At 40.2% G+C, this 23,453-nt stretch overlaps 1 protein-coding gene across 1 annotated transcript in view; it reads left to right on the forward strand.

Moving 5' to 3' along the window:
* Positions 1 to 376: 376 nt before the first annotated feature.
* The window catches only part of ARHGAP28 (Rho GTPase activating protein 28), a 31,627-nt gene continuing 8,550 nt past the window's right edge, over positions 377 to 23,453 (forward strand). The window contains exons 1-8 of the mRNA XM_075140673.1: positions 377 to 560; positions 5,680 to 5,897; positions 11,486 to 11,573; positions 13,542 to 13,699; positions 17,385 to 17,550; positions 17,665 to 17,756; positions 19,104 to 19,181; positions 22,343 to 22,505. Of these exons, the coding sequence (XP_074996774.1) occupies positions 392 to 560; positions 5,680 to 5,897; positions 11,486 to 11,573; positions 13,542 to 13,699; positions 17,385 to 17,550; positions 17,665 to 17,756; positions 19,104 to 19,181; positions 22,343 to 22,505 (1,132 nt within the window). The 5' untranslated portion in view covers positions 377 to 391. The remainder of the gene's footprint in view (positions 561 to 5,679; positions 5,898 to 11,485; positions 11,574 to 13,541; positions 13,700 to 17,384; positions 17,551 to 17,664; positions 17,757 to 19,103; positions 19,182 to 22,342; positions 22,506 to 23,453) is intronic.

The raw sequence follows: 23,453 nt of genomic DNA on the forward strand, positions 1-23,453 counted from the left end.
GAAAGGGATAGAAAGAGAAACTGAGGCACAAAGAAGTTAAAGTACTTTTCCAGTGTCTCATTAGGTGAGTATCAGTGTTAGAAATAGAAATTGCATCTCCTGAGTCCCCTCTATGGTAAAACACTAAAGGATATTAAAGTGATAAATTATTAGATGCAAAATAAATTTCCAGCCATAGCTGTTATGAGCAACAGAGATCATGAAGATCACCAGAACTGTGCACTTTGCCTCCAACATCTTGTTCCCTGCTCCCTGGTACAGGCACAGTTGAAGCCCTAGTTGCGTGCTTTGTCTGCATGGTACAAGTTAACATGATAGAAAGAGAGTATTTTTATTTTCATCTCTAACTCTTTTCAGAAAGTCTCTCTCTCGTTGTCGAAGAATTAACAGGATGCTTTCCAACGAGTCGGCACCTCCTCCTGCATTCAGTCGCTCCAACTCACAAGCCTCCATGGACAGTACCTCCATGGAGGACTTCTGGTGCGAAGTGGAGAGCATCAAGGAGAGCAGTGAAGATGGATCTGAAGAAGCAACGCTCTTGGAGTTCAAACCTGCTGATGGTGAGCACACGAACACCACTTCTTCCTCACACCTTGGCTTTGCCTTGTCTCTTTAGTGACGCCCTGGTCTCCTTCCTACTGTCATCCAGTATAAGCAAAAGTGCTAGACTGAGTCTATCTATGATCATTGTATCTCTACTTCTGAACGTCACAGTCAATGTACGAGAGAGCGCTGGAGAGAAACAATAATTCAATCTGGTTTATGCACTGGGGCTGGTAATTGACTTCTGAAGTAGGTTGTTTTGCACCAATTTTATTTGTACTTCAGGAGGACAGATACGGTGTCATTCAGAAAAGAGAGGCACTAAATGAAAACTTAATCTCCAGCATTAAATAAAGTAAACCAAAAGATATAAAAGGACCAAAAAGTTCATTTAGTATGCTAGAATTTTCAACCTTCTGGCTTTTGTAGGATATAATGCAGAAGTCATGAAAGTCTTGAAGCAGTTTTTGGTTAGATATCGTTTGCTGCTATCAGAAATTTGATAACTGCCTGTTTCTCTGAGATTGCCCAATTTAGATATAATTCAAGGAGACATTAGAGATAAATCTGAATATATGGATGCCTACATCATTCAGACTCCCCACTTGTCAAAATTCATTCATCACTTATACAAATCATGCTGAAGGTATTACTACCTCATTCTGTTACCTTAACGTTTCCCCCTCTCCTTTTTCGTAATGTATTTGGAAAAACATGTAGTAGTCTCCACTAGCTTGTTGCAATGCAGCTTTGTGTTAGATGATTTGATAACATCTAGAATAGCAGTTCTCATTTTTTTTCCAGTTATGACCCAACTTACAAATGCATTATATTGTGCAACACAAAATATCAGGTGTTACTATAGGATGAAACCAAATTTCTTTTGAGGTCATGACCCACTGATAACTGCTGCAACCCTTTTGTGGATCATGGCCACTAGTCTGGTAACTACTGATCTAAGGACAGATTTTGAAACAATGTTGTGTTCTTTCCATCCAATTATTAACGTAAGTGACGATGTATTTTTCTTACCTTGACATGCAATGGGATGTCATTAACTCTGCTACCAGGAAGAAGGGTGAAAAGGGGGAAAGGGTGCTACTTTATTAAGCAACCAAATATGTAACCAGTCATGATAAGTATCCCGCACAGAGGTATCTAGCTCCATGTACCGTTTCCATGGGGAACACCTCCCACTCACTAGTTCCAGGTAGGGCTCTCCCAGAAGGAAAAGAAGACCTCCGTTCACCAGAAGTCTCGGTCTGCTATGAGGGTTATGGTCTGGCAGCTTAAATCCAAACTGCACTTCTTTGTGCTGGCCTGTGGTCTCAAATAAAAATAAATCAAGGTGTAACATTGAAACTTCATGGTTACTGTTACGGGAAGGCAGAAAAGCAATCTGCCTCAATCAGTTTGGCCTTATTGGGAGAATTCCTGTCTGACTATGCTGTCTAGCTTGGAGACCCCAGAAAGAGATTGTGAATCTCTCGGTGTCTCCTTCATGCAATTGTCAGTGTGAACCGGGTGTCCCTGACTTGTCTGCACGGTCAGGGGAATGTCACATACCTGTGAGTTACCAAGCTGGATAAGTTAGTAGGCCAAAGCAATACAGGAGCCCATTTTCCATGTTCTCAGAAACTTTTCCATCAGTTTCATCACTGCTGAGCTAAATCTTCACAACAGTGCAAATTCTGCTGTGGTCCCATGTTACCCTTTGTCTGATTACACCTCATTACATTGCATTGATTTTTTTCCCTCTGACCTGAATTAAAAATGAGACTGCAAGGTAAAATGCAATACATCTCCACACTTCATTTACCTTCATACTGTTGTTTTAAACACATATATATTGCATAGCCACACACAACCAGGCAGTGCTTGTTCTAGTTATTAACTTCAGGAATATATTCAGCCTGGGATTATAAACCTTGGAAATAATAGTGAGTTCTATTAAGCTCCTAATAAGATAACACTCCTTGCCGAGGATCAAAACATTGAAAATCAATGTGGAAGTCCTCAGGACAAAATAAAAACAGATATTCGTCACCCAGATGCCTTTGAGAGGAAGAGATGCAGAATCCTTAAGAAGGAAGCCAAAGGATGATAGCAGCCAGGCACCACTGATATTATCGAAACCACAAAGCTGTTTTTTGCCAGACCACACGTGCAAGGGGAAGCCATCAGCACACTTACTCTGTTGACGTTAGTAACTACGGTCAAGAAAGAACAGAAGATCATAACAAGTGATACAAGGGATGAAAATGTAGGGGAAGAGGAAGCCATGGGGTATTTAACATGGCAGTGATGTGCAGAACTGCTTTAACACTTGGTGTTACAAGGCTGGGATGCTGTAAGTTATTTGAGGTTATATCTGAAATTCAAAGAAAGGAACACCTCTTTCCTAGCAATCTCTATGAGAAAAAGAGAATTACCAACCAGAGGGAACCCTCTTGATTATCTGTTTGTCTTCTGGTGGAGCAGAATCAAACACAATATCAAGACCCTGCTGTATAAGTGGTTACCACTATAAAAATAACGTTTTGTAAAACAACATGTTTTTCTTTTAGCCCTTATTTAAACCTATGTGTCATAAAATTTTGAGGTTTTTTTAATGCAGAAATTCCTTCTCTTTAACAGTTTTAGTCCTCTGGTTGTTGTCGTTATTTCTTAGTCTATTGTTTGTGAGTGGTTGGAACAGGAAAAGGGCAAACGCCAGAGAAAACAAATCACAGGGGTGGCTGGTAAGCAGGCACAATTTCATGTCTGCTTTACTATTTTTCACAGCATCATGAAAGCCAAGTTCGATTAAAAACTAAATTCTTGGAAAGAATATGTCAGGACAAAAGCCAAAATGAATATAATTAAGAAACTGGAACAGGAATGTATGTGACTAGAACAGCGGCACATGGAAATGAAAAGAGACCTTGTTAGAAAGAAGAGTGAGGACGGCAGAAGAACCATTGGTTCAAGAAGGGAAAGGAACAGCCTGTCATCCTATCTGTGGATACAGAAAGGATCAGAGCGGAGACAAGCTGTTTCACGGGATACAGAGTTGGTCACATCCCATCTAACACAGAGCAGGGGTTTTAGAAGCAGATATTTTTTGTAGAGCTTTGTAAAAAGACAAGGCAGTTAACAATGAAGTCAGTGAAGGCACATGTATAAGATGCTTTCACTTGTCCCTATGGTCCAGCCCTGTGATTTTCTTTTTTGTGTATCTAACTGCCAAAGTGCAGCAAACTGCTATCTATCAATCTGCCTGCATACTGGTGTCAAGAAGAGGCGATAAAGGGAGAGTAGAAATACCAACCTGCCATTAAGACCAGTGCTGGGACAAAAACAATAAGCGCATTGACTAGTTGTTTTATAGAACATGCTGCAAATTAATCCATTTGCTGTTTGACGTGTTTATTTGTAATACGTCCTCTTCAGTCAAAGCTGGAATGCAATTATTGTCTTGTCCCAAACAGCGTATGGCTGAGCTAGGATTGTTCACAGCTAGAATTAAAATGAAGGCCCTCAAAATCTCCTATGTGAAGAGAGATTTTAAAAGACTGTGACTCTTTACTTTAAAAAGCAGATAAATAAAAAGGCAATGACAGCAAAATTTAAAATTACTAAATGATTTAGAGAAGGTAGATTGGGAGCTTCTCCCTGTCCTACAGTGACCAGGGATACTCATTTAATGTACCAGCTAGCAAGCTGAAATCTGAGGAAAGAAAATACTTTTTCACACGGTGCATAATCTCACTATGCAAGCAGTTGCCGTGCTGAACCATTTGGAAAACAGGTTTTGAACAGGATTCAAGAAGGTATTAGTCACTAATCAGGATATCAGGAAACCCTGGGTATAGAGTGCTAGCCAGTCTTTAATTATTAGAATTCAGGATGGTACCTAGCATGCAAGGATAGCTATTTCCGCATCTTCCACCCCTACCTGACCTCCTTGATATACCCACTACTACCTGACCTTTTCTCTTCAGTGAGTGGCTCTGGCTCTTAACCATCTTGTCAAAAACAGGCTATTGGATTAGGTGGATTTCACGCTTCTCTCAGTGTAGCATCTTCACTAGGTGTCTGACTACCAGCTGACTCTCTGGCATCTCAAATCTCATCCTTAGTGTGCAAATACATTATTCTATTGTATACACCACTTCAGTATTTTTGCTTATTTTAATTGCAATACAAATTTAATTTCTACCTGCCAAATGGCTTCACCCGGTACAATGTGGTTGTCATGGTTTAACCCCAGCCAGCAACTGAGCACCACACAGCCGCTCGCTCACTCCCCCCCGGTGGGATGGGGGAGAGAATCGGAAGGGTAAAAGTGAGAAAACTCGTGGGTTGAGATAAAGACAGTTTAATAGGGAAAGCAAAAGCCGCGTGCGCAAGCAAAGCAAAACCAGGAATTCATTCACTGCTTCCCATCAGCAGGCAGGTGTTCAGCCATCACCAGGAAAGCAGGGCTCCATCACGCGTAACGGTTACTTGGGAAGACAAACGCCATCACTCCAAATGTCCCCCCTTCCTTCTTCTTCCCCCAGCTTTACATGCTGAGCATGACATCATGTTGGCCAGTTTGGGTCAGCTGTCCTGGCTGTGCTCCCTCCCAGCTTCTTGTGCACCTGGTGGAGCATGGGAAGCTGAAAAGTCCTTACTAACATAAAAACTTCTTAGCAACAACTAAAACATCAACATTATTCTCATACTAAATCCAAAACACAGCACTATATCAACTATTGGCAAGAAAATTAATTCTATCCCAGCCAAAACCAGGACAGTGGTATAAATGGTAACCGAGGGAATTTATTCTCTTGAATGAGGGATTAGTTTTTAGCGACCTTGCTGTGTCAGACTAGGCACCCTCTTGCCTTCTTCACACAAGTGTGTTGATGCACAGGTTAAAAATATCTTTTGTGCTCTTCTCCTAAGCTTCTCCTGTGCAGAGACTGCCAAACTGAAAGTTGACAGTATGTTGACAAAACTAAATTAACTTACGCTTGTGGCCTAAGAAAGATTGGAAGTGGACTCTTCCCGAGGTAAAGGCTAAGGCAGCAGTCCACCGTGCCACCTCCCTTCCTTCAGCCCCCTCTCCTTCCTGTGCTAGGCCTGGTAACCCGCTCTCTTCGTCCGCAGAAGGGGAGCTGGAGGCAGAATGGCTGCAAGATGTAGGTTTATCTACGTTGATCTCGGGAGCTGAAGAGGAGGACGGCCAAGCCCTGCTGTCCACTCTGACCCGAACTCAAGCTGCCGCTGTACAGAAGAGGTACAACACCTACACTCAGACCCTGAGGAAGAAGAACAAGCACACAGTCCGGGATGTGCGAGACATCTTTGGCACCAATGACTCTTCTGTAAGTAGCCAATGCATCCTAGCCAATGCTTTTGAGCTTAATTTTTATGCATTTTGCAAGTAACTCATCGAAGCTTCTACCCGTGTCTGCTGACAATGTACAGACAGCCAGTAGCAGTACCTGACACTAAGTCCAGACTTTTAATGCTGTATTTACTACATTTTGACAGGAAAGAAAGAAACCAAGTAAAATAGATGGTGCACAGTTTTGCAACTAACCTGTAACATAATGTTGTATCTGTTGCCAGCCTTCCTCCTGCAATCTCCTATCAAGACTAACGTTTACTCCTTTATTTTTTGGAAATTGGTGAGTTACTTTTGGCAGCTATTCAAATTTTTGCTGGCTTCTAGGGACACTTGCTATTTACAGCAGTCTCAGCGGTGAAGTAAAACTTCTCTAATGAAGCAACTGGGGTTCAAATATGCATAAACAATTAAACACCTGCCGGCATGATTGCAACTGGTACACTGGCAGTTACATTTCACTTACATAGCAAATGAAAATCTATTAACTGTTCATTTGCTTCATGGCTTCAGAAATGAGCTTTGCCTCTGGTGGTTTCATCCACTGTTCCCTGAGGATAGCTCTAAACGCACCAATTCTTATCCCTACACGTTTTGATTTTGGTGAATGCAGTCAACTGTGTGAGTTTAGTCCAATGCTCAAAGCAACACGCATGACACTACATATGTCACTCATGATATCTTAAACGGGAGTCGCCAATAAGCTCATAAGCTCACCTTTGAAACTAATATTAAAGTTCTTGCCGTTACAAAACTCCAAGAAACTCTTTTTCATTACGGAATTGCTTTGTCGTTTTCTATTTGTCCTACCTTCTCTTCAAGGCTTGGCATCCTGGATGAATTTAAAACAAAAAATTGGGAAAAAAAATTGTAGCTGCATAGTTATATTAAAACTACAAAGATATAATGGTTAGGGAGTTAACTTATTTGTCTCCAATTTAAATATCTGGGGTCTTTTGAACCTCTTGCACATATCGCACAAATATATCCAGAAACATCCAGTAGTTTCCTGTGGGCAGACTTCCTTGCATGACAAATCCTCAGGCATGTTTGCATGAACATTAAAAAGCTAATGGCTCTTCTTATTAGATTAGCACACTTCTCCTGTTTCAAGTATCTGTAAACCTTAATGTGCTTAAAATTTTTAAAAATTATAATAAAGCTTGAGTTTCCTAATAAATTTCAATCAGCCAAATAAATGTTGTACCCATTCTCTTGGATGGGCACATTATTGATCTGGTTTTGACCTGCTTATTTTTCACCTCTGTTTCTCACTTGCTAAAGGAATCAGGAGTTTCAGGGCCATTGCCCTTCAAATCACTGTTTTACCTCCTCTGAAATTCAGCTCATTTACTAGTTCTGCATTGTGAAAGTCTGAAAGATAAGACTGGAAAAGTAATTAAGACTTCTAATTCTTCTTCCCACAAAAATATGCAGTTCTGCAGGGTGCTTACCTAAATGTTAAACACAGATACACAAACACAGCTGCAGAGCACACCATCACCTCCCTCCAACAGACTGCAAAATAGTATTTCTAAAAGCCTGCAAGATTCCCAACACCCTTTGGGCATTCCCATTGACCGTTGCTCCTATCTCTGCTGCTTATTATGAGATTTAGAAAGTCCAACCTAATTATCAGCTCCCTGGGGACAGACGCATTGGGGGAGGGGGGGGTGTGTGCTGTGCCCTAAGCTGAGGTTTTCCTGAGCTGCCCTTTGGAAGGGGGTGTCAGCTGAAGCAGCCCCTCACGCTCTGCTGCCTCTTTGGGCATGGCACTACAGCTATCGGTGAATCTTTGTGATGAATCAGTTTAGGAAAGTGATCTGGAATAAAACCTACCCAGCCAAAAAAGAAAAGCAACAGGGAACAGGGTGGGGCAAATGTTTTCAGCACAGCTGCTGAAGAGAGGCTGGTAAAAAGACTGCTTGAAATGTCATGCAGGAGTTTTACTTTCCCATCCTGCTTTTTAGTTGGGAAGAGAAGAAGTAAATGTGTTGCAAACAGCAAAACAGCTCTAATTGCTTCACCTAACTCTATAATCCTTCCAACAACCTAAGCATTACAGGAGCCTAGAGGGATGGGTCACAGGATTACTTTCTTCTGTGGCTAATGATGAGAGAAAAGGTGATTAGCTCACTAAGGTCACCTGAGATGAGATTTAGGGGACCACTGAAGAGGCAGAGATAGTTGTCATGCAGAGGGGGGAAAAAAAAGGAAAAAAAAAAAAAAGATAGCCTTAGTTTCTTTTCTCTGTTCTGAAAAAAACTTCTTGCTAGGTGTTTTGCTATTACTGCCCACTGGCCAGTGTCTGTCACGGGTCATGACAGAGCAAAGGGTGCTTTTCTCTCATCCTGCCTTGAGGTCCATCCCTCAGGGCAGGAGTGTTCCCTCAATAGCCCAAGTGGACTGAAATGAAAGGAAATGAAGCCATATTTCCTTTTTGGGGAAAATTTTGGTGGGTTGTGGTTTGCTCTTTTTTTTGTGCTGGCAACCCTGGAAAGGTACTGTGATCCCGGGGATAAAATGCAGCACCTGCAGTACCTCGCCCCTCCAAGAGTGATGCCTGAGTGGAGCAGCCTGCCCCAGCTGAGGTGCCTCTGCTCGGCTTCAGACAGGCCTACACACAGCAGGTTCGACTGGCAGCCACGCTATGGAGATTTAAATTGAATGGTTTATTAATCACAGTGGCCTGATTTTCCTTACTGTTGGTACCCCACTGCTTCCATCAGAAGCTATTGGCTCTGCTAGTGCTAAAAGCCTAGAAAAATCAACAGCAGAATACAAACTGGGGGGGGGATGACATTGATTTTATTATTGGAAGGAGGAAATGAAGCATCATGCTCATTAACAGCCCAACCCTGTACGTTGTGATCAGCTAAAACTCCTCAAGAGTTTTAGGAGCATTTTACTTGAGCAATGCATGAGAAAATCATGTCCTAATTAAAGAAGAATCACCAACTAACCCAGAGCTATTTGCATGAAAAGGCATTTGTGATGACAGCGCTCGCAAATATGAATATATCCAAAGCATGGGCAACTTGTATCCTGACTAGAGCTATAAGGTTATCCTCCTTTGCCTTTATTTCCCTTAGCTGCAGGGCTGGCAATAGAATTTGGTCGCTTTGGTGCTCCAATGATTTGTTTTTACATCTTCTACAATGAGGGTAGCTACTAAAGAACTATCTACTTCATCTCCATCTTTTCCTTGCTCTTCTGGTTTCCTCTTCCCATTGGAAATTCCTGTGTACATTGTGCCAGTAAATACTGGGCTCATTTTTAGTACTGGATAATGAGAACTGTCTAATGAATCACTTTCAGTCAGAAATCAGGATATGAGAAGCCTTGCCTTCACTTGGAGCCCCAGCCAAATGAAGGTGTCCCGATTTAGTTAAGGACACAATTTGACTCTTGGCCTTTCACATTCATTAAGACATGAGCTTCCAAAGATTTTTAATCTTTTTTTTACTAAAGAAACAATCTGGATCTTTAAAATTCATGCATTAAAAAGGTTTTATTCCCAATCTTCCCTTTCTTTGTACCATATTATTCTAAGATTAAAAAAAAGGGTGGAAGGAGGGGTTGTTGGTCCTGTTTGGAAGAGATTTTCACAAAAAAGAGAGAGATTTGGCTTCCTTATGCACTCTCCCTGTGAAGTCTCAGAAATGAGACCAAGAATACGATGTTTTATCTACCCTTGATATTGTACATGGTTCATGATATTCAATTGCCACAAGCTAGAGCAGGCTACAGGGTCTTGCAAGCAATGCTGGGTGCGAGGCAGAGCTGTGCTGTTAGCTCCCCTCCGCCAGCTCCACCGGGCTTAACAGAACCTGGTTACTGCAGCTGCTTCACTATTGATTTCGTCTGTGTAACAAGGCTGGAAGGATTTTTGCCTTAATAAACTTGACTCACTGTAAATCTGTTAGAATACTGTTCGCAGGGTCAGACATTTTGAGCAGTGAAAGTAGATGAGCCAGTTGCTAATGTTTACCATTAATTTCTCCATCTGGATCTTAAGCAGCAGAATAACTACTTTTATGTTTGATTTTCCCAAACTGCTGAGGCAAGTTTAACCGTCCCCTCCACTTTCATACTCCCACCTGAAATTTATCTCGCTTTTTCATGTCCTAAAGCCTTTTGTGTAAATGTTATGGGATTTTATCATACAAGCATCCTACAGTTCTCCTTTTAAAAAAATCAATGGTCCTTACAGTCTTCTGGCAAAGGAAGTCCATGTGACTCAAATCCTGTTTCCTATCAAGTTTGCGGGCCATTGAATGGACTCTCTCAGGAGAGATTTTATTCATGTTACATTTGACTTTGTTACCCAAATAGCTCAGGGGAGAAGATTGAATAAAACAACTGCAACGTTATTTCAGGCTTCCAGTTGGAAGAGCTGCCTGTCTTTTAAATACCTGACATTTTTTAGCAGCCTGAATGCTGCTCCCGTGCATTGGCTACAAACGGGGAAGACAAAATTTCTGCCTTGAGGCATTGCTGCTTGTTGATAAACAGCCGATTTAGCAATTTAAAGAGCAATTTAAAGAGCGGCTGTTGTGGGCTCATTGGGGCCCTCAGCTGCAGATTCAGCTGGAAAGATGGAGGCTGCTCCATCAGACTTGGGGAGGAGGCAGCAGGTTTGGGAAAGGGAGGGCTCCAAGAACTCCCACCACGATGCAAAGGACAGCAGGAAAAATACAAGTCTAGTTTGGGGCATTGTATTCATTTTCATTGAGTACCTTTCAGAGCATTTTTTAAATTCTTGACCTATTTTTTTTTACCCAAGAACATGCAGATGAGCTGCTATTGCCCTGTGTACACACACATACTCACATTTGTCTTATGATGACTCCCAAAACTGCTGAGAACAAGGGCAAAACTCAGCTGCCTAGAAAAGGTGATAGTGCTTGAAAGTCACCCCCTGGGCTTCAGAGCCCCTTCTCTGCTGTGCCACACACGCTTCCCCCATTTTCACATAGTGCAGAATGTTTTCTGGAGCAGAAAGAAATGAAGTTGACTATAGAAAAGATCTTTTTTCCCTCAAAACTGTTTTTGCAGTTCACTGATAAAGTGTTAGTATATAACCTATGGGAGGACATCCATTCATTAATAATTTGCTGGTGCCCAAATCCCGAAAGGCAGTGGACAGCCTGATTTCTGACAGGTGCTTGGGAGCAGCGGATGTTTGACGTGTGTCAGAGAGTGCTCAAAAAGATTTGTGGCCAAAGTGATTAAAAGCAGGATGGATTACAATTTGACAAGGACCTTTTGCTTAGTACGATTACGTACAGCAATTTACTTAGCTAATTTCAGTCATTATATAGGACAGGACTCATTAGCTACAGCGAGCTGCAATATTACTGACCTCAACATGATCCAAATCTGGGGAAGATTAATTCTCAGGCTCGTCTATAAAAAATGTACTCTGGCGAATCCCAACAGGTTGTTTAAACTTGGCAAAAAGAGTGTAAGCTGAGAATGATACGCTGTTGCTTGAACTGTAGCAGTTTCTGTCCATAGACGTTTACCTTCACTGCAGTCTGATCATTTTTCCTTGCCTATCAGCCCACATTTGAGACAGTTCCAGTGTCACCAGTTCCTTCTAATGGTATCCAGCTTCCTGGGCAGAAGCCAGTTTGGAAATCAGTTAGCTGTGAGTATGCAAACATGTAACCAGTGTTCACTTCCTCCTAGGAAAATGATAGCCAGAAAGATCCTTTTGTGGTTCTGAGGTTAGTCCCCTCTTCTGTGTTGGGGCCGTGCTGCAAATGTATTCTTAAAATCATTGTCAGCTTATTGTCATGCAGGAACCAAAGTTTCCCATTCAAGACCGGTGTTGTACAGACACAGACTGCTGCCCTTGAGGCATCGGTGTCTAAAAAGTACTGATCGTTGCAAGGCTGGGCATGTAAAAATAACCTCCAAACAATACGGTGCTGAATTTGTCCAAAATATGTCAGCAGTGCATTTTCTTGTTGCAAATCATGACAAGAAGGATGCATATTTCCTTCACATTTCTTCTCCAGTACTGCAGAAATGGTAGTATTAGAAATTTATCATTTTTTTGGTTCTGCCCTATTATTCCGACCTACTAATGGTGTTATTTTGGACATCGCTTAAACACTTTCCCCTGACAGTGACTGGCAGTGCTAATGAAAATGATAGCTCTGCTCTACTCAGTGTCTGGATAATTGTCAGCAGCCTTCCATGGGAATGTCCATCTTTTATTTTGAAAGCTCTTCCCATCACCATTGTTAGGGCTTAACTAAAGGGATATCAATACCCGAGTTTCAAAACTAGTCTCTTAGATGTTTACCTCTGGATATAGTGCCACCAACATTTTCCTTCGTTGCAAAAACTGTTCATTTCGCTGCTCTGCTGACACCTCTGCTCCGCAAGCAGTTGTACTAGAACAGATGGGGAAGCAAACTTCCAGGGACACTGTGAATGGTCTGTGGTCCAGTCCAAGGATGGAAAGAGAGATGGAAAACATCTTAAAACAGCTTGGCCATTAGGTAACATCTAAGGCCACAGTTCAGAAGCCACTTAATAACACACTTAGCTTTTTCATCCCAGACTTGCAAAACAAAGGCTGGCAAAACTAGGGGTGTTGCAAAAAATGTTTAAGTCCCTGTATCTGTAAACTCAATGACTCAAAAATCATGGGGCAGACACATGTTTATAAAACATGTAATGCTTTTTAATTCACTTCCTGATTTCCATGGCTTTTGAAGGCACTTGGGTCATGTTAGTAAACTTTTCTCTGCAGTCCTGGGGGCTGAAATTTTACTTCACTTCCAATGAAAATTACGATTCTGTTCCAATTGCGTGAGTCTAGGAGCTGGACTTTAATGGAAAACATAAAATTGTCCTGAGATGTGAGAGATCAGTCATGAAAGTTGGCAACACTGGAACTCATGTATGCTATCACACTTTGGGCTCCATGACAATAGGGTATTTCTGTACTTGATTGTACTGATTTCAAAAATTTTCCTTTGGCATCCACTGATTTCAGCAGGTGACTAAATTTTAAAGTAGAACAATAAGTCATTTCACAATATCTGCCAGAAATTCCAGTAGATATAGTCTTTTTCAAACTGGAAGATTGTACATTGTGTCCTGCTTTGGTGCTACACACCTAAACTAGCAACTGTGAGAAATGTACGTATGTCAGCATATAAAATATATGCACAATGTCTTATGATTGTAAATAAGTCAACAGTCACCTAAGAAACTGTGTCAACAGAATTTTTCTGTCAGGAACTTTTTATTTTTAATTGTTCATTAGACAAGTGCCAACACAGTTTGCTGGCCTGGGTAGACAAGGATGGAGTACAAAAACTTGATAATTCCTGATAAACAGGAAGTTTCAGCTTGACTATCTTTCTCACGAAAAGCAACAAGTTAAATAATCTAAAATGAAAATAGGGATTTTATTTCTAAGGGGTTATTTCCTCCAGACAAAACAGGAACACGCTGTGGTTTACACTGAAATTCCTCTTTGAAGCACTTCCTTTATTACTTTCTCAAGATTTTTGTCATCTTGGTTCAATTTTTTAATGTCTCTGTACTAAATGCAAGCATACATTCAGCATTCATACATAATTTCCCTTATTTTCAGCTAATAGCTGTCTAGACTGCGGACTAGATAAAGGCAGCCCATCCGTAACAGAAGACCTCTCCTATGAGGTCTCTTTCTCAGAATCCATTACAGTCCTTCCAAAAACCCAAGAATGGCCGAAAAACCAGAGGTTCAAAAAGGAGGACTCTGCTTTGCCCGTAAGTTTGTTCTCGACATATTCCCTCAATTGTTTTCTTTAACCCAGTAATTTCCTGCTTTATATCCCCAGCACATTGGAGTCCGTTAAGATATATTAGCTGTCCTTTGCTATGTGTGCTCTATAGAGATCGCGCGCTGTGCCTGCCTACCGCTTGTGACTGATTCCCAGAGAGGCTCACAGATGAATATGCATAACTCAACCCACAAATGTTGCATCATCCACACATTTTTCATATAGAAATAAAGACCAGTTACTGGCACTGAGACTAGCAATCATTTTCATTACTGCTCTGCTTTCCTACTTTATTCCCCCACAGATTATCTGCCTTTGTTAACATATGGATTTAAAATTGCTTCACAGATGAAGGGGGGAAAGCAAGCCCCAGTCCTGCAGCAGTACTGATTGTCTCCAGTCAGTATTCAGTGCAATTATGCTGTAGGAGATATTACATGAATGGTTAAAAGAAAGTTTATCATATCATCCAACCAGACATACACTGAGCAGTTGTGTCATTATCTGGAATTATGTCTTGAAGTCAAGGAAGTCAGTTTTCTATTTCCATCAGCCCTCACAACTTCCATTACTGAAAACTGCAGCATTAGGTTTGTGCTTCAGATACCACCTTTTTAGTGAAATATATGAAATAGCTGTAAATTATTTGGAAGCATTTCCTGAATGTTATGATGTCCTGAGGTCCTGAACTAATCTGAAATTGTTGCTATCCACACAGACATTGAATTCTCTGAGAATTATCCATTTGTCCATCTCAGGCACCACCAAGGAAGAAGAACCTGAGATGCAGAAGTAAGCTTCCTTGTTGAAAGGAGGGATAAGACACCAAGTAGATTACAACTGGTGTGAAATCCCTGTGCTTTAGTGTGTCTGGGGTTTTTTGTGGTGGGGATAACTTGGTGTCCTGTGGAGAGTAAGGATATCTCTGCATTCATCATGATTTTGGCAAACCGAAGGTTCATCCTTGCTCCTTGGAATAACAAACCTCGGACTACAACACACACACACACAAATTGTTCTCTGCAACAGCTCGGACAATTTTCAGTTGATAAAGCAGGGAAACTGGTGACAAACAGGGAAGAGAAGATGGCATGCATGATTGATTAGGATTAGAAAAGGCCAGTATTGTGCTGGGGATGAACTATTCTGCATGCAGGACATAATTTTGTGTGCTCGGAAGAGTACACGAGAAATATGCCGGGTCATCACAGACAGAGACTTTCTGACTAAAATCAACAATCATAGCCATTGATGTTGGCATTTCTCTTACTTCATATGCTGCCAAACATGGTATTTGTTTTTTCCCATAATTGCTCAGACTGTAATGGGCCCCAGCAAAAAAATCACCTCCTGCTCTACTACACAGAGCGACCAGTCACCTGCACTCTGAAGGTCTGCCCATCCTTCCTCAAGGTGGGCCAACAGGGCCAGACTGAAGTCTACACAACATCATGCTTTCTCTGGGGCAGGTCTGACACATTAATATAACCAAGTTCATGGACGGCATATACTGAGCTGCACAGAGAGAGATTATATATCATGAAATAGTGTGTCCCCTGCAGCTCCCAGAAGAGCCAACGCAACAGCACTGTCTGCATAGGGTTATGTGCAATTTCCCCAGTGTGGGACCATGATCAATGTGACTTAGTTGAAGATACTACAAAACTAAGAGTCAGTAAGCATTTCAGGCCCATCTTAGTGCACTGTATAGTTCCACGTAGAAACAACATGTCACACGGTATCAGACATGAGATCCTTAGCCAAAACGCTAGTAATCTAATTTTAGGGTAGCACAGGCTCCTTCAGTGCTGCATATTGTGACTCCACTGTTTGTAAGAAAAATCATTGGAAAATTGTGACACAAGACAGAAGAAAAAGGTCTAGCCCCAAACCTTGTGTTAACACTGCATCACATCATAGTGACTCTAGGAGTCATCCAGCCACCATGGAAAATCATTGTAGCTACCTTTTGCAATCGGTTTTGGAGTGTTTGTCATTTTTTCTTGGCAAACATACTTTTTCTCTTTCCCCTCAGAAAATATATGTATACTGTGTGATTTTTTCTTATTTTCAAGATGATTTATTGTGCTTTGACTGCTTTTGGACTTTTTGCATCACTGGAACCAAAATGCATAGATATTCTTTAGTATTTTATGTGTCTTCAGACATGTAGCTTCTATCCTCCATGTAAATTTTGTTATATTATTAAGTCTCTGCATAAGAGTAACAATGGAATTACTGCATTCTGGGGAGGGAAGACTCTGGCCTAAAATGCCCCAGACAGCATGTAAATTAGTTATTCCATCTCCTGCACTCTTTCTCCCCTAATTATGATTAACCCCTATTGAAAGACCATGTGCAATGTGATTTAGGAAGTCCTAACCTACATGATCTAGATGTCCTTTGTCCTCTCTTACATTTGAAATCTGGTGTAAGTTTAATTCTTTTTTTGTTTGCTTTTTTCTTAATCTGTTTGACTGGCTTCATCTAAAGATGGGTTAAACCTATCGAGTCCAAATTTATTTTAAAAAGGGAGGACTGGGCTGAAATCTCCAGAAGCAAAACATTATTAAAGGCTGGGTTTCCACTCACTTCCCTAAAGGGAGGAGATGATTTGTAATGCTATTTATTTATACCTCTGACTAACAATTACTGGTTTAAATTACAATTAAATTAAAAAAAACATACAGTACCAAGATCCACAGTTCTTTGAAAAGCATGTTTTTTACTATAACTTTGTTATTATGTCTAACAATTATGTCAAAAACTGATGGGTATTTGTTCTTTTTGACATTTGTACAAATGCTTCTGACATGACGCAACATTCCTGGCTCTGGTCCATGACGCTGCAGTCTCTAAAATATGTAGACATCTTCACATGCCCTCATTACTAAGTATCATTTAGTTCAAGCCTACTTCAATAAATTCTTTCTTAGCTGCTGGGAGTCCTGTTTCTAAGCCTAAATGCTTCTTGAGTAATAAGAAGTACCAACAAATTGGCAGGTTGGCATCAGGACTAAGTGATCTTGCTTCTGGGCTTTTCCTCAGGTCTTTAGTTTCAACTCTCCTATAAGACCTCATAAATTTGAACTCTTTTATAAGACCTCATAAATTTGAACTCTTTTATAAGACCTCACAAATTTGAACTCTTTTATAAGACCTCATAAATTAACAATTGATTAATTATTTATTAATTCATTAATATGCGAAGCAGGCATGGATTCATTACACACACACACACGATTGATATGCAACCATATCCATGATGAAATGTGTCAGCTACTTCAATAGCATTCAAAGATGGTCTGGGGAAGGCAGAAGCAGAGTAAAATGTTATATCCTGCCAAAACTGGGCAAAAGTTTAAGTAAGTAACACGTAGCTCATTTGTCGCAGCTGGAGTACAGGCACTGAGGTTAACACCTCTGCTCCAGCACCACTTACCACTCAAACTGCAAGGGAACATGATGAGCAAGAAGCTCAATTTTATGTTTCAGATGGATGCAAGTTATGTCAACATACCAGGCCAATATATAGGGTTGTAGTTCAGCTCTTCAGTGTTATCCATCTACCCTAATGTGACTTCCTATCACATATGGGCATCTCTTTCAAAACAAAAATTCACATCCTGTAATTTTTGTGCAAATAAACATGCGACCCATCTCTACTGTAGAAATTCATTGTTCGGAAAAGCCGGTTTGGACTGACAGAGGTTGGAGACCTCTCTCCTGAAGACATGAAGAAGATCCGCTACCTCTCCCTGATTGAGCTGACAGCCTTCTATGATGCACTGGGGGTGGAACTGAAGAGGAACCGCGCAGAGAGGGTGCGGGGACGAGGTACCGTGCTGTGGCATCCTCATGGTGGCCACCTGGGCGCTGCTCAGCATTGCAAAGAAGGCACGTACGAGGTTGTGTTTCGTCTTTTTCATATTTGTTGTTATTATTTTTAAGAAAATGGTCTGTTTGGAGTCCCTCTGACCATACTGCTGGAGAATGATCAAAAGAAGGTTCCTGGAATAAAAGTTCCCCTCATCTTCCAAAAAGTGAGTATAACTCAGCCTGCTCAGCCACTAAGATTCACATTTCCATCATTTGCATTGACACTCAAAGCAGACATCAGAAAAAAGAAGAGGTAGGCTTTACAGACTTGAAGGTGTCTACAGGTTGTCTGTCTGTATGTTGTGGTTTGAAAACCTCATGACAAGGAGACCAAATTTGCTCCTTTTGTGTGTTTTATCTGCAGTGGGGACCTCTTTTCATTTTTGTAATTATATAGTACTGTAAAGGAAACTTCAGGAAACAAATGTCTGGCTTTCTGTTTCCCTTTCTCATTAAATTCGAGAGCCATGCAAAATTGTGTGTCTGTGCAGAAGTGGCAGAGATGAGTTATCTCAGGAGTTTTAATTTCACATGAATTCAAACCGTAGGTATTACTTAGCTATTATTTCCAGAATGGAAGTGGTACCTTCTCATGAAGGTTTGTATGACAAGACAACATCACTTATATAAGTCATTTGACAGTACAATGACATTCAGCGGGTGTCTTGGAGACAGGTACACAGACACAAGCACACATGCAATTACACAGGTTTACATGGACTTGAAACTACAACAAATTTCCCTGTAAATACTGACAAAAGGGGAAGTGGTGTGGAGTGTCAGGGGAAAGACTGACATGACTTGAATATTTACATGACTTTGCAATCAGCTCCACAGCTCCCCTGTCAAGATACCATGGGAAATTAGAAGGATCCAAGAGCTAGGGCAGGAAGCAGAGCTGGTGGTGAAAATCCAGAGCTGTATGAATAAATGCTAGGAATTTTTTTTTTCCCCTCTTCGTTCTAAATTATGTTAAATCAAAACATATTTATTTTTTAAAAAAGAATTAGAGTGGAAAACCTATTCCTCTATTCACAGAAATTTCAAAATAAAATATCCTGGGATCATTTTCTAATCTGAGTTCTCAGTTCCCAGAAACATATGTTATCTATAGACCTTTCCATTGTGCTCCTTGAGGAAAGACTTAAACACTTCTCAGAGGTTAATTTTCCCTCAAAACACCATTGTGTTTTACCCAGTGTGTCTGCCCTTTTATTAAGACATTCATGTGTTAATTGTTCTATAGCAGTGCCAAGTCTCAAATCAAGGACAGAGGGGCCTATTGCATTATCAGTTTTCCGTACTCTGCATACCCCGTATTTCAGGGTCAGGAATATGGAGGACAAATTAGGAAGGTTTATTTACATGAGCTGGCTTGTTTTCATTAGCAAATTACATAGAAATGCATCTTTTTCAAATTAGTTTCGAGGATACCTAGATTGAAAAAAAATTAATAGTATTATTAAGTGCTTCTGAGTATTTTCCTGGGTTTTGTTGTTTTTTTTTTTCAGCTGCTGCTCAAGCTTGAGGAAACAGGTTTAGAAACCGAAGGAATTCTACGAGTGCCTGGATCTGCCTCCAGAGTCAAGGTACACGCTCGTGCCAGTTTTCTGTCTCCTGGACCACAGACTCTATGTAAAATAATACAGCACACACAAATTCACACTGCACATAAATACTGATGTGTGTAGCTCAGCATTTCTATTCCTACCAGTGAAAGGTCAGATTGGTTCCTGGGAACCAATAAATCACAGAACATGTGGTCTATTGCTTTGCATTTGTTAATGTTCTATATAAAGCACAGACTTGACGTTGAATGCAGTTTTTCTCCACTAAACATTAAGGGATCCTTTCAGTTTATCTCTGTCGTCCAAAATTGCTGTGATGTTATCTCTGTTTTAATTTATTTCAGAAATCCAGAGTTGCTATACTGAGTGAACTTCAGATAAAGATCTTATTCTATGTCATTTTAACCTTCGTGTCATTTTATTTCTCATTTATCTTCTGTGATCTTAAAATTTCATGTTCCAAGTGAGAGAAATTTGGCCTGCGTTCACTGTTTGGCAGCCTCAAGTACTGCATTTTCACAGGCTATTTGCGGGTTATGAACACAGGATAGTTGGTACCCAATAACCTGACATTGTGGTGCAATAATGCTTGCAATTGTTTCTCCAGACTAACTTGATTCCAGGAGCTGGAAGCCTTTGGCAGAGGTAAATTAGGAAAACGAGTTTTTTCTGGGCTTAGTAGTGTCTACCTCTTTTCCAGATTTTTGTTTTTTTCTAGTTGTTTTTTTTTTAGTCTGGTTTAAACAACTTCTTATAGTGCATCCCACTCTCACTTTCTCATCCTCAAGAAATCTTGTCTTGCTTTCTGAGGCAGGAAGTCGTGGCAGCCACACAAAGAGTAACGTTGGGATTGCTAAACGTTGATGGGCTGGGGATCATAAAAATAACTGTGCAAGAAAAAGTGGCATTACATGAAAAGCATCAAAGATGATAGGCAGTAGCATCCCAGCTCCCTTTGACCCTGTGGATTGATAAAAGCTCTCAGCACCTTGCAAAGTGCCACATCTTGCAGAAGGGAGCTTCTAATTTGGCCTGTACTTTTCAGCTTCCTCATTTTTTCATACAAATACTTAAAGTATTATTTCACATAATCTCAATTTTTTTCCAACCTCTCCAGGGACATTACACAGCAGGGCTGTGCTCTACCTAATTAAATTACTTTCATATTCTTTTCATACACTGTCTTGTTCACTTCTTATTCACAACCTATATCCAGGGATCTGCTATGAGATATGACTTTATATGTAACTCTCCTATACTGGGTGGTAAGTTAAACTGCCCATATGAAAGTTTTAAATTATTTGAGTTTTGGCTTCATTTAAGTCTGTCCAACAAGCCAACCAGCAAGAGAGATTTTTTCAAAGCAGATCCAGATTTCATCCTTCAAAGCCTTCATACATTATTACGACATTAGGATTTGAGAGCATTCCAATTTTATTTCAGTCTTGTTTGGAGAAAGAAAAGGCATATGGAAGTGATTAAAGGTTACTTTTATATAAAACAAAGAATAGAAGAAATAAATACAAGTTTTCCTCTGTCTGTAATCTGGTTTGTAACAAAAGCTCCAGTGAACCAAAAATGCATGATAGTCTACTGTAGGATCAGTCACATTTTAAAAAAATTGCAAAAAATTGGGTGCGCATACATATATATGTACATGAGGGGGTGAGTGTATAAAATATACATATATGCTTGCTTGTGTGGATATATATATATAAAATGTTTATGTTTCAAAAATCTTGCTTTCTATTTCTACGGCTTTTTCCCAGTTCTCAGCAGAAAAATGTGGAGTAGTTTTTCTCTCCCCTTGTGATTTTGATGAGGTGAGGATTTCTGTTCCACATTTCCCAGTCAGTTAGCAGGAGAATTTAATCCAGGTGTTTGTATGGATTATGTGCAAAGGATGTGAATACAGAGGAAGCTGAGATAGCCCAGATTACAACCAGTAAAATGTGCTAGTAAAAACAAGATTGTAACATTATATACCAAATCCTGAATGACTTTCTATTCCCTTTTGTGCCAACCATTCCACTTCATTATGTGTGACCATATTTGATACGTAATTTCCTTCCATTCATGTGACACACAGTAAACAGAATTCATTTTTAAAACTATTTCTGTCTGAATGGACTAAACTTCTTTGCATAATATTAAAGTACATTTGACAAAAACATGATCTGACACCTGAATATTAGCTACAGATATATTTTGTTACAAACAGTCTCACAAAAAGCAGCAACAAACTTCCTATGGATAAGGCAGTGAAAGCTGCATTATTTATGGATATCCTTATGTTACAGTAGCCTCCCTCAAACTTATTAACCCAACAAATTTTTGAGGAGCTTCCGCTTTCCAAACAGTGATCTGGGTTTGAAGCCAAATTCTGTTCCTACTAGGAACCTTACTGAATATTTCCATTCACACGTGTGTGAAACATTGATTAGTTACCCTCTAGAACTAAATAGACCTCTGTTATAGAGCAAGATGCTGACATTGGAGAACAAGAGGATTAAATGGGCACCCAAAAGGGTATAATCTATTCTATCTTAGATCTCTCTTGTGGTTTTTGAGCGGGTTTTTTGGCATTTATTAAGTGGAGGTTTTCTGAAAGCAATGGTTCGATACCTTTATTTTTCTATGAAGTGATCAAATCTAATTATAGCTATCCTAAAAGAAAACATCCTTCTAAAGACAGGAAGACCAGAAGTTAAAGCCATCTGCTCAAGGCCCATGGACTCAGATGCCAACAGATTGTCTAGCAAGTTCACTGGCAGTGAGGAAGAAATGCCGCTCCTTTGTGATTTTAGGGTTAAAAACTCTGGAGAGTGTTTTAAACAAAAAGAACAGCTGTGCTAAAAATTCTGTTTAACTGAATTTTCTGTTTCTAGTTCTAAGACATGGAACAAAATTGTCTTGCTTTAAAATGGTTCAAATGGGTCACTGGCAGAAATCTAGCTATGGCAAACCAAATTTAGCCTGGGTTGCAAAATATCCCCAGGAATCTGATCTGTTAACCTGCTCTGAACTCTGTGCAGCTGTACCTAGACTGCACTGGTTTAGGGCTACTTTAATTCAACCACGGTGTAAACCTGCTTGTTGTCTGTAATGGGATTTCTGAAGTTATCTCAAACTGCCGGGTCAGAAGCAATGATTAAAGGTCAGATGTTCCTTTTATCTTTCAGAATCTCCATCAAGAACTTGAGGCAAAATTTTATGAAGACACTTTTGACTGGGACCAAGTACGAAATAATGATGCAGCAGGACTGCTCAAAATGTTTATAAGAGAACTCCCAAGCCCACTCTTCACAGTAGAATATCTGCCTGCTTTCATCACGCTAGTGGAAAGTAGGTGGAAAAGGAGTTAGTATGGACTGATCTAGATGAAATGTAATAGTAGAGTAGACATTACATTTTTTTTCTCTCTCTGAAGTAGAGAGAAAAAAAGGCCCAGTGCATTGCCTAAACACTTAAACTTCCTGCAAGCTTTCCTTTTCAAATGGAAAAAGTCTCTGCATTTAGCTAATAGCATAGACTCGTTGTGTGAGTGACACAACTGTTTAATGTGAGATTTGAAATCTGTGAGCAAACGCTGGCTGAGCAATGACTTTCATATACAGACTCTGATTCACAAAATTATAGATTTCAGAAATGAAAATTTCTGCAAGGTAAATTCAGGTCACTGCCCTTTAGCTGATATTCTTTTGGAGCTATTTTATTTCTCTTTGGGTTTATGCTGAGGTCAGAATATTCGTACAAAGATATATGTGATCACAGAAAGCTTCAGGCAGTCGGGTTTTGTTTTCAGTGTACATACACCCTCTCATTCTCAGTACATTTTGTTCATTTCTCTTCCAGGAAGAATGCAATAGTACCTTGCAATACCTATTGACTTCATTGTAAATTCACTTGAGCTAGGACAGAGTGAAACTCTCAGGATGGTGAATTTATTAGGCAAATTGGTACAGAAAACTTAGAACCTTTATGTAAAGTTGGAGCCAAGTTTTCAGTGTCTCCATGAGGTAGTTTAAAGGGCACAAGGAGGTGACTTGCTCCTTGCGAGTCCCAGACTTCATGCAGTTACGATCGCTTAGCAATTTGGAAAAGACTGAACATGAGGTGTCTGTGCAGAATAAAGTGACTTTATTGCCTCCAACAGATATACTGTTCACAACGCTCACTCTTTTTTTCTCCAAACCTCTCTCATCCACCCTGAGTGGAAGCAAACAACAGAGTTATTCTTCCCATCTTCTCCACCCCAGCTCTTCTAGTGAGCATTGCACAGTATCAATATAT

The sequence above is a fragment of the Calonectris borealis genome, chromosome 2, assembly GCF_964195595.1.
Source record: "Calonectris borealis chromosome 2, bCalBor7.hap1.2, whole genome shotgun sequence".
NCBI classification, from domain to species: Eukaryota; Metazoa; Chordata; class Aves; order Procellariiformes; family Procellariidae; genus Calonectris; species Calonectris borealis.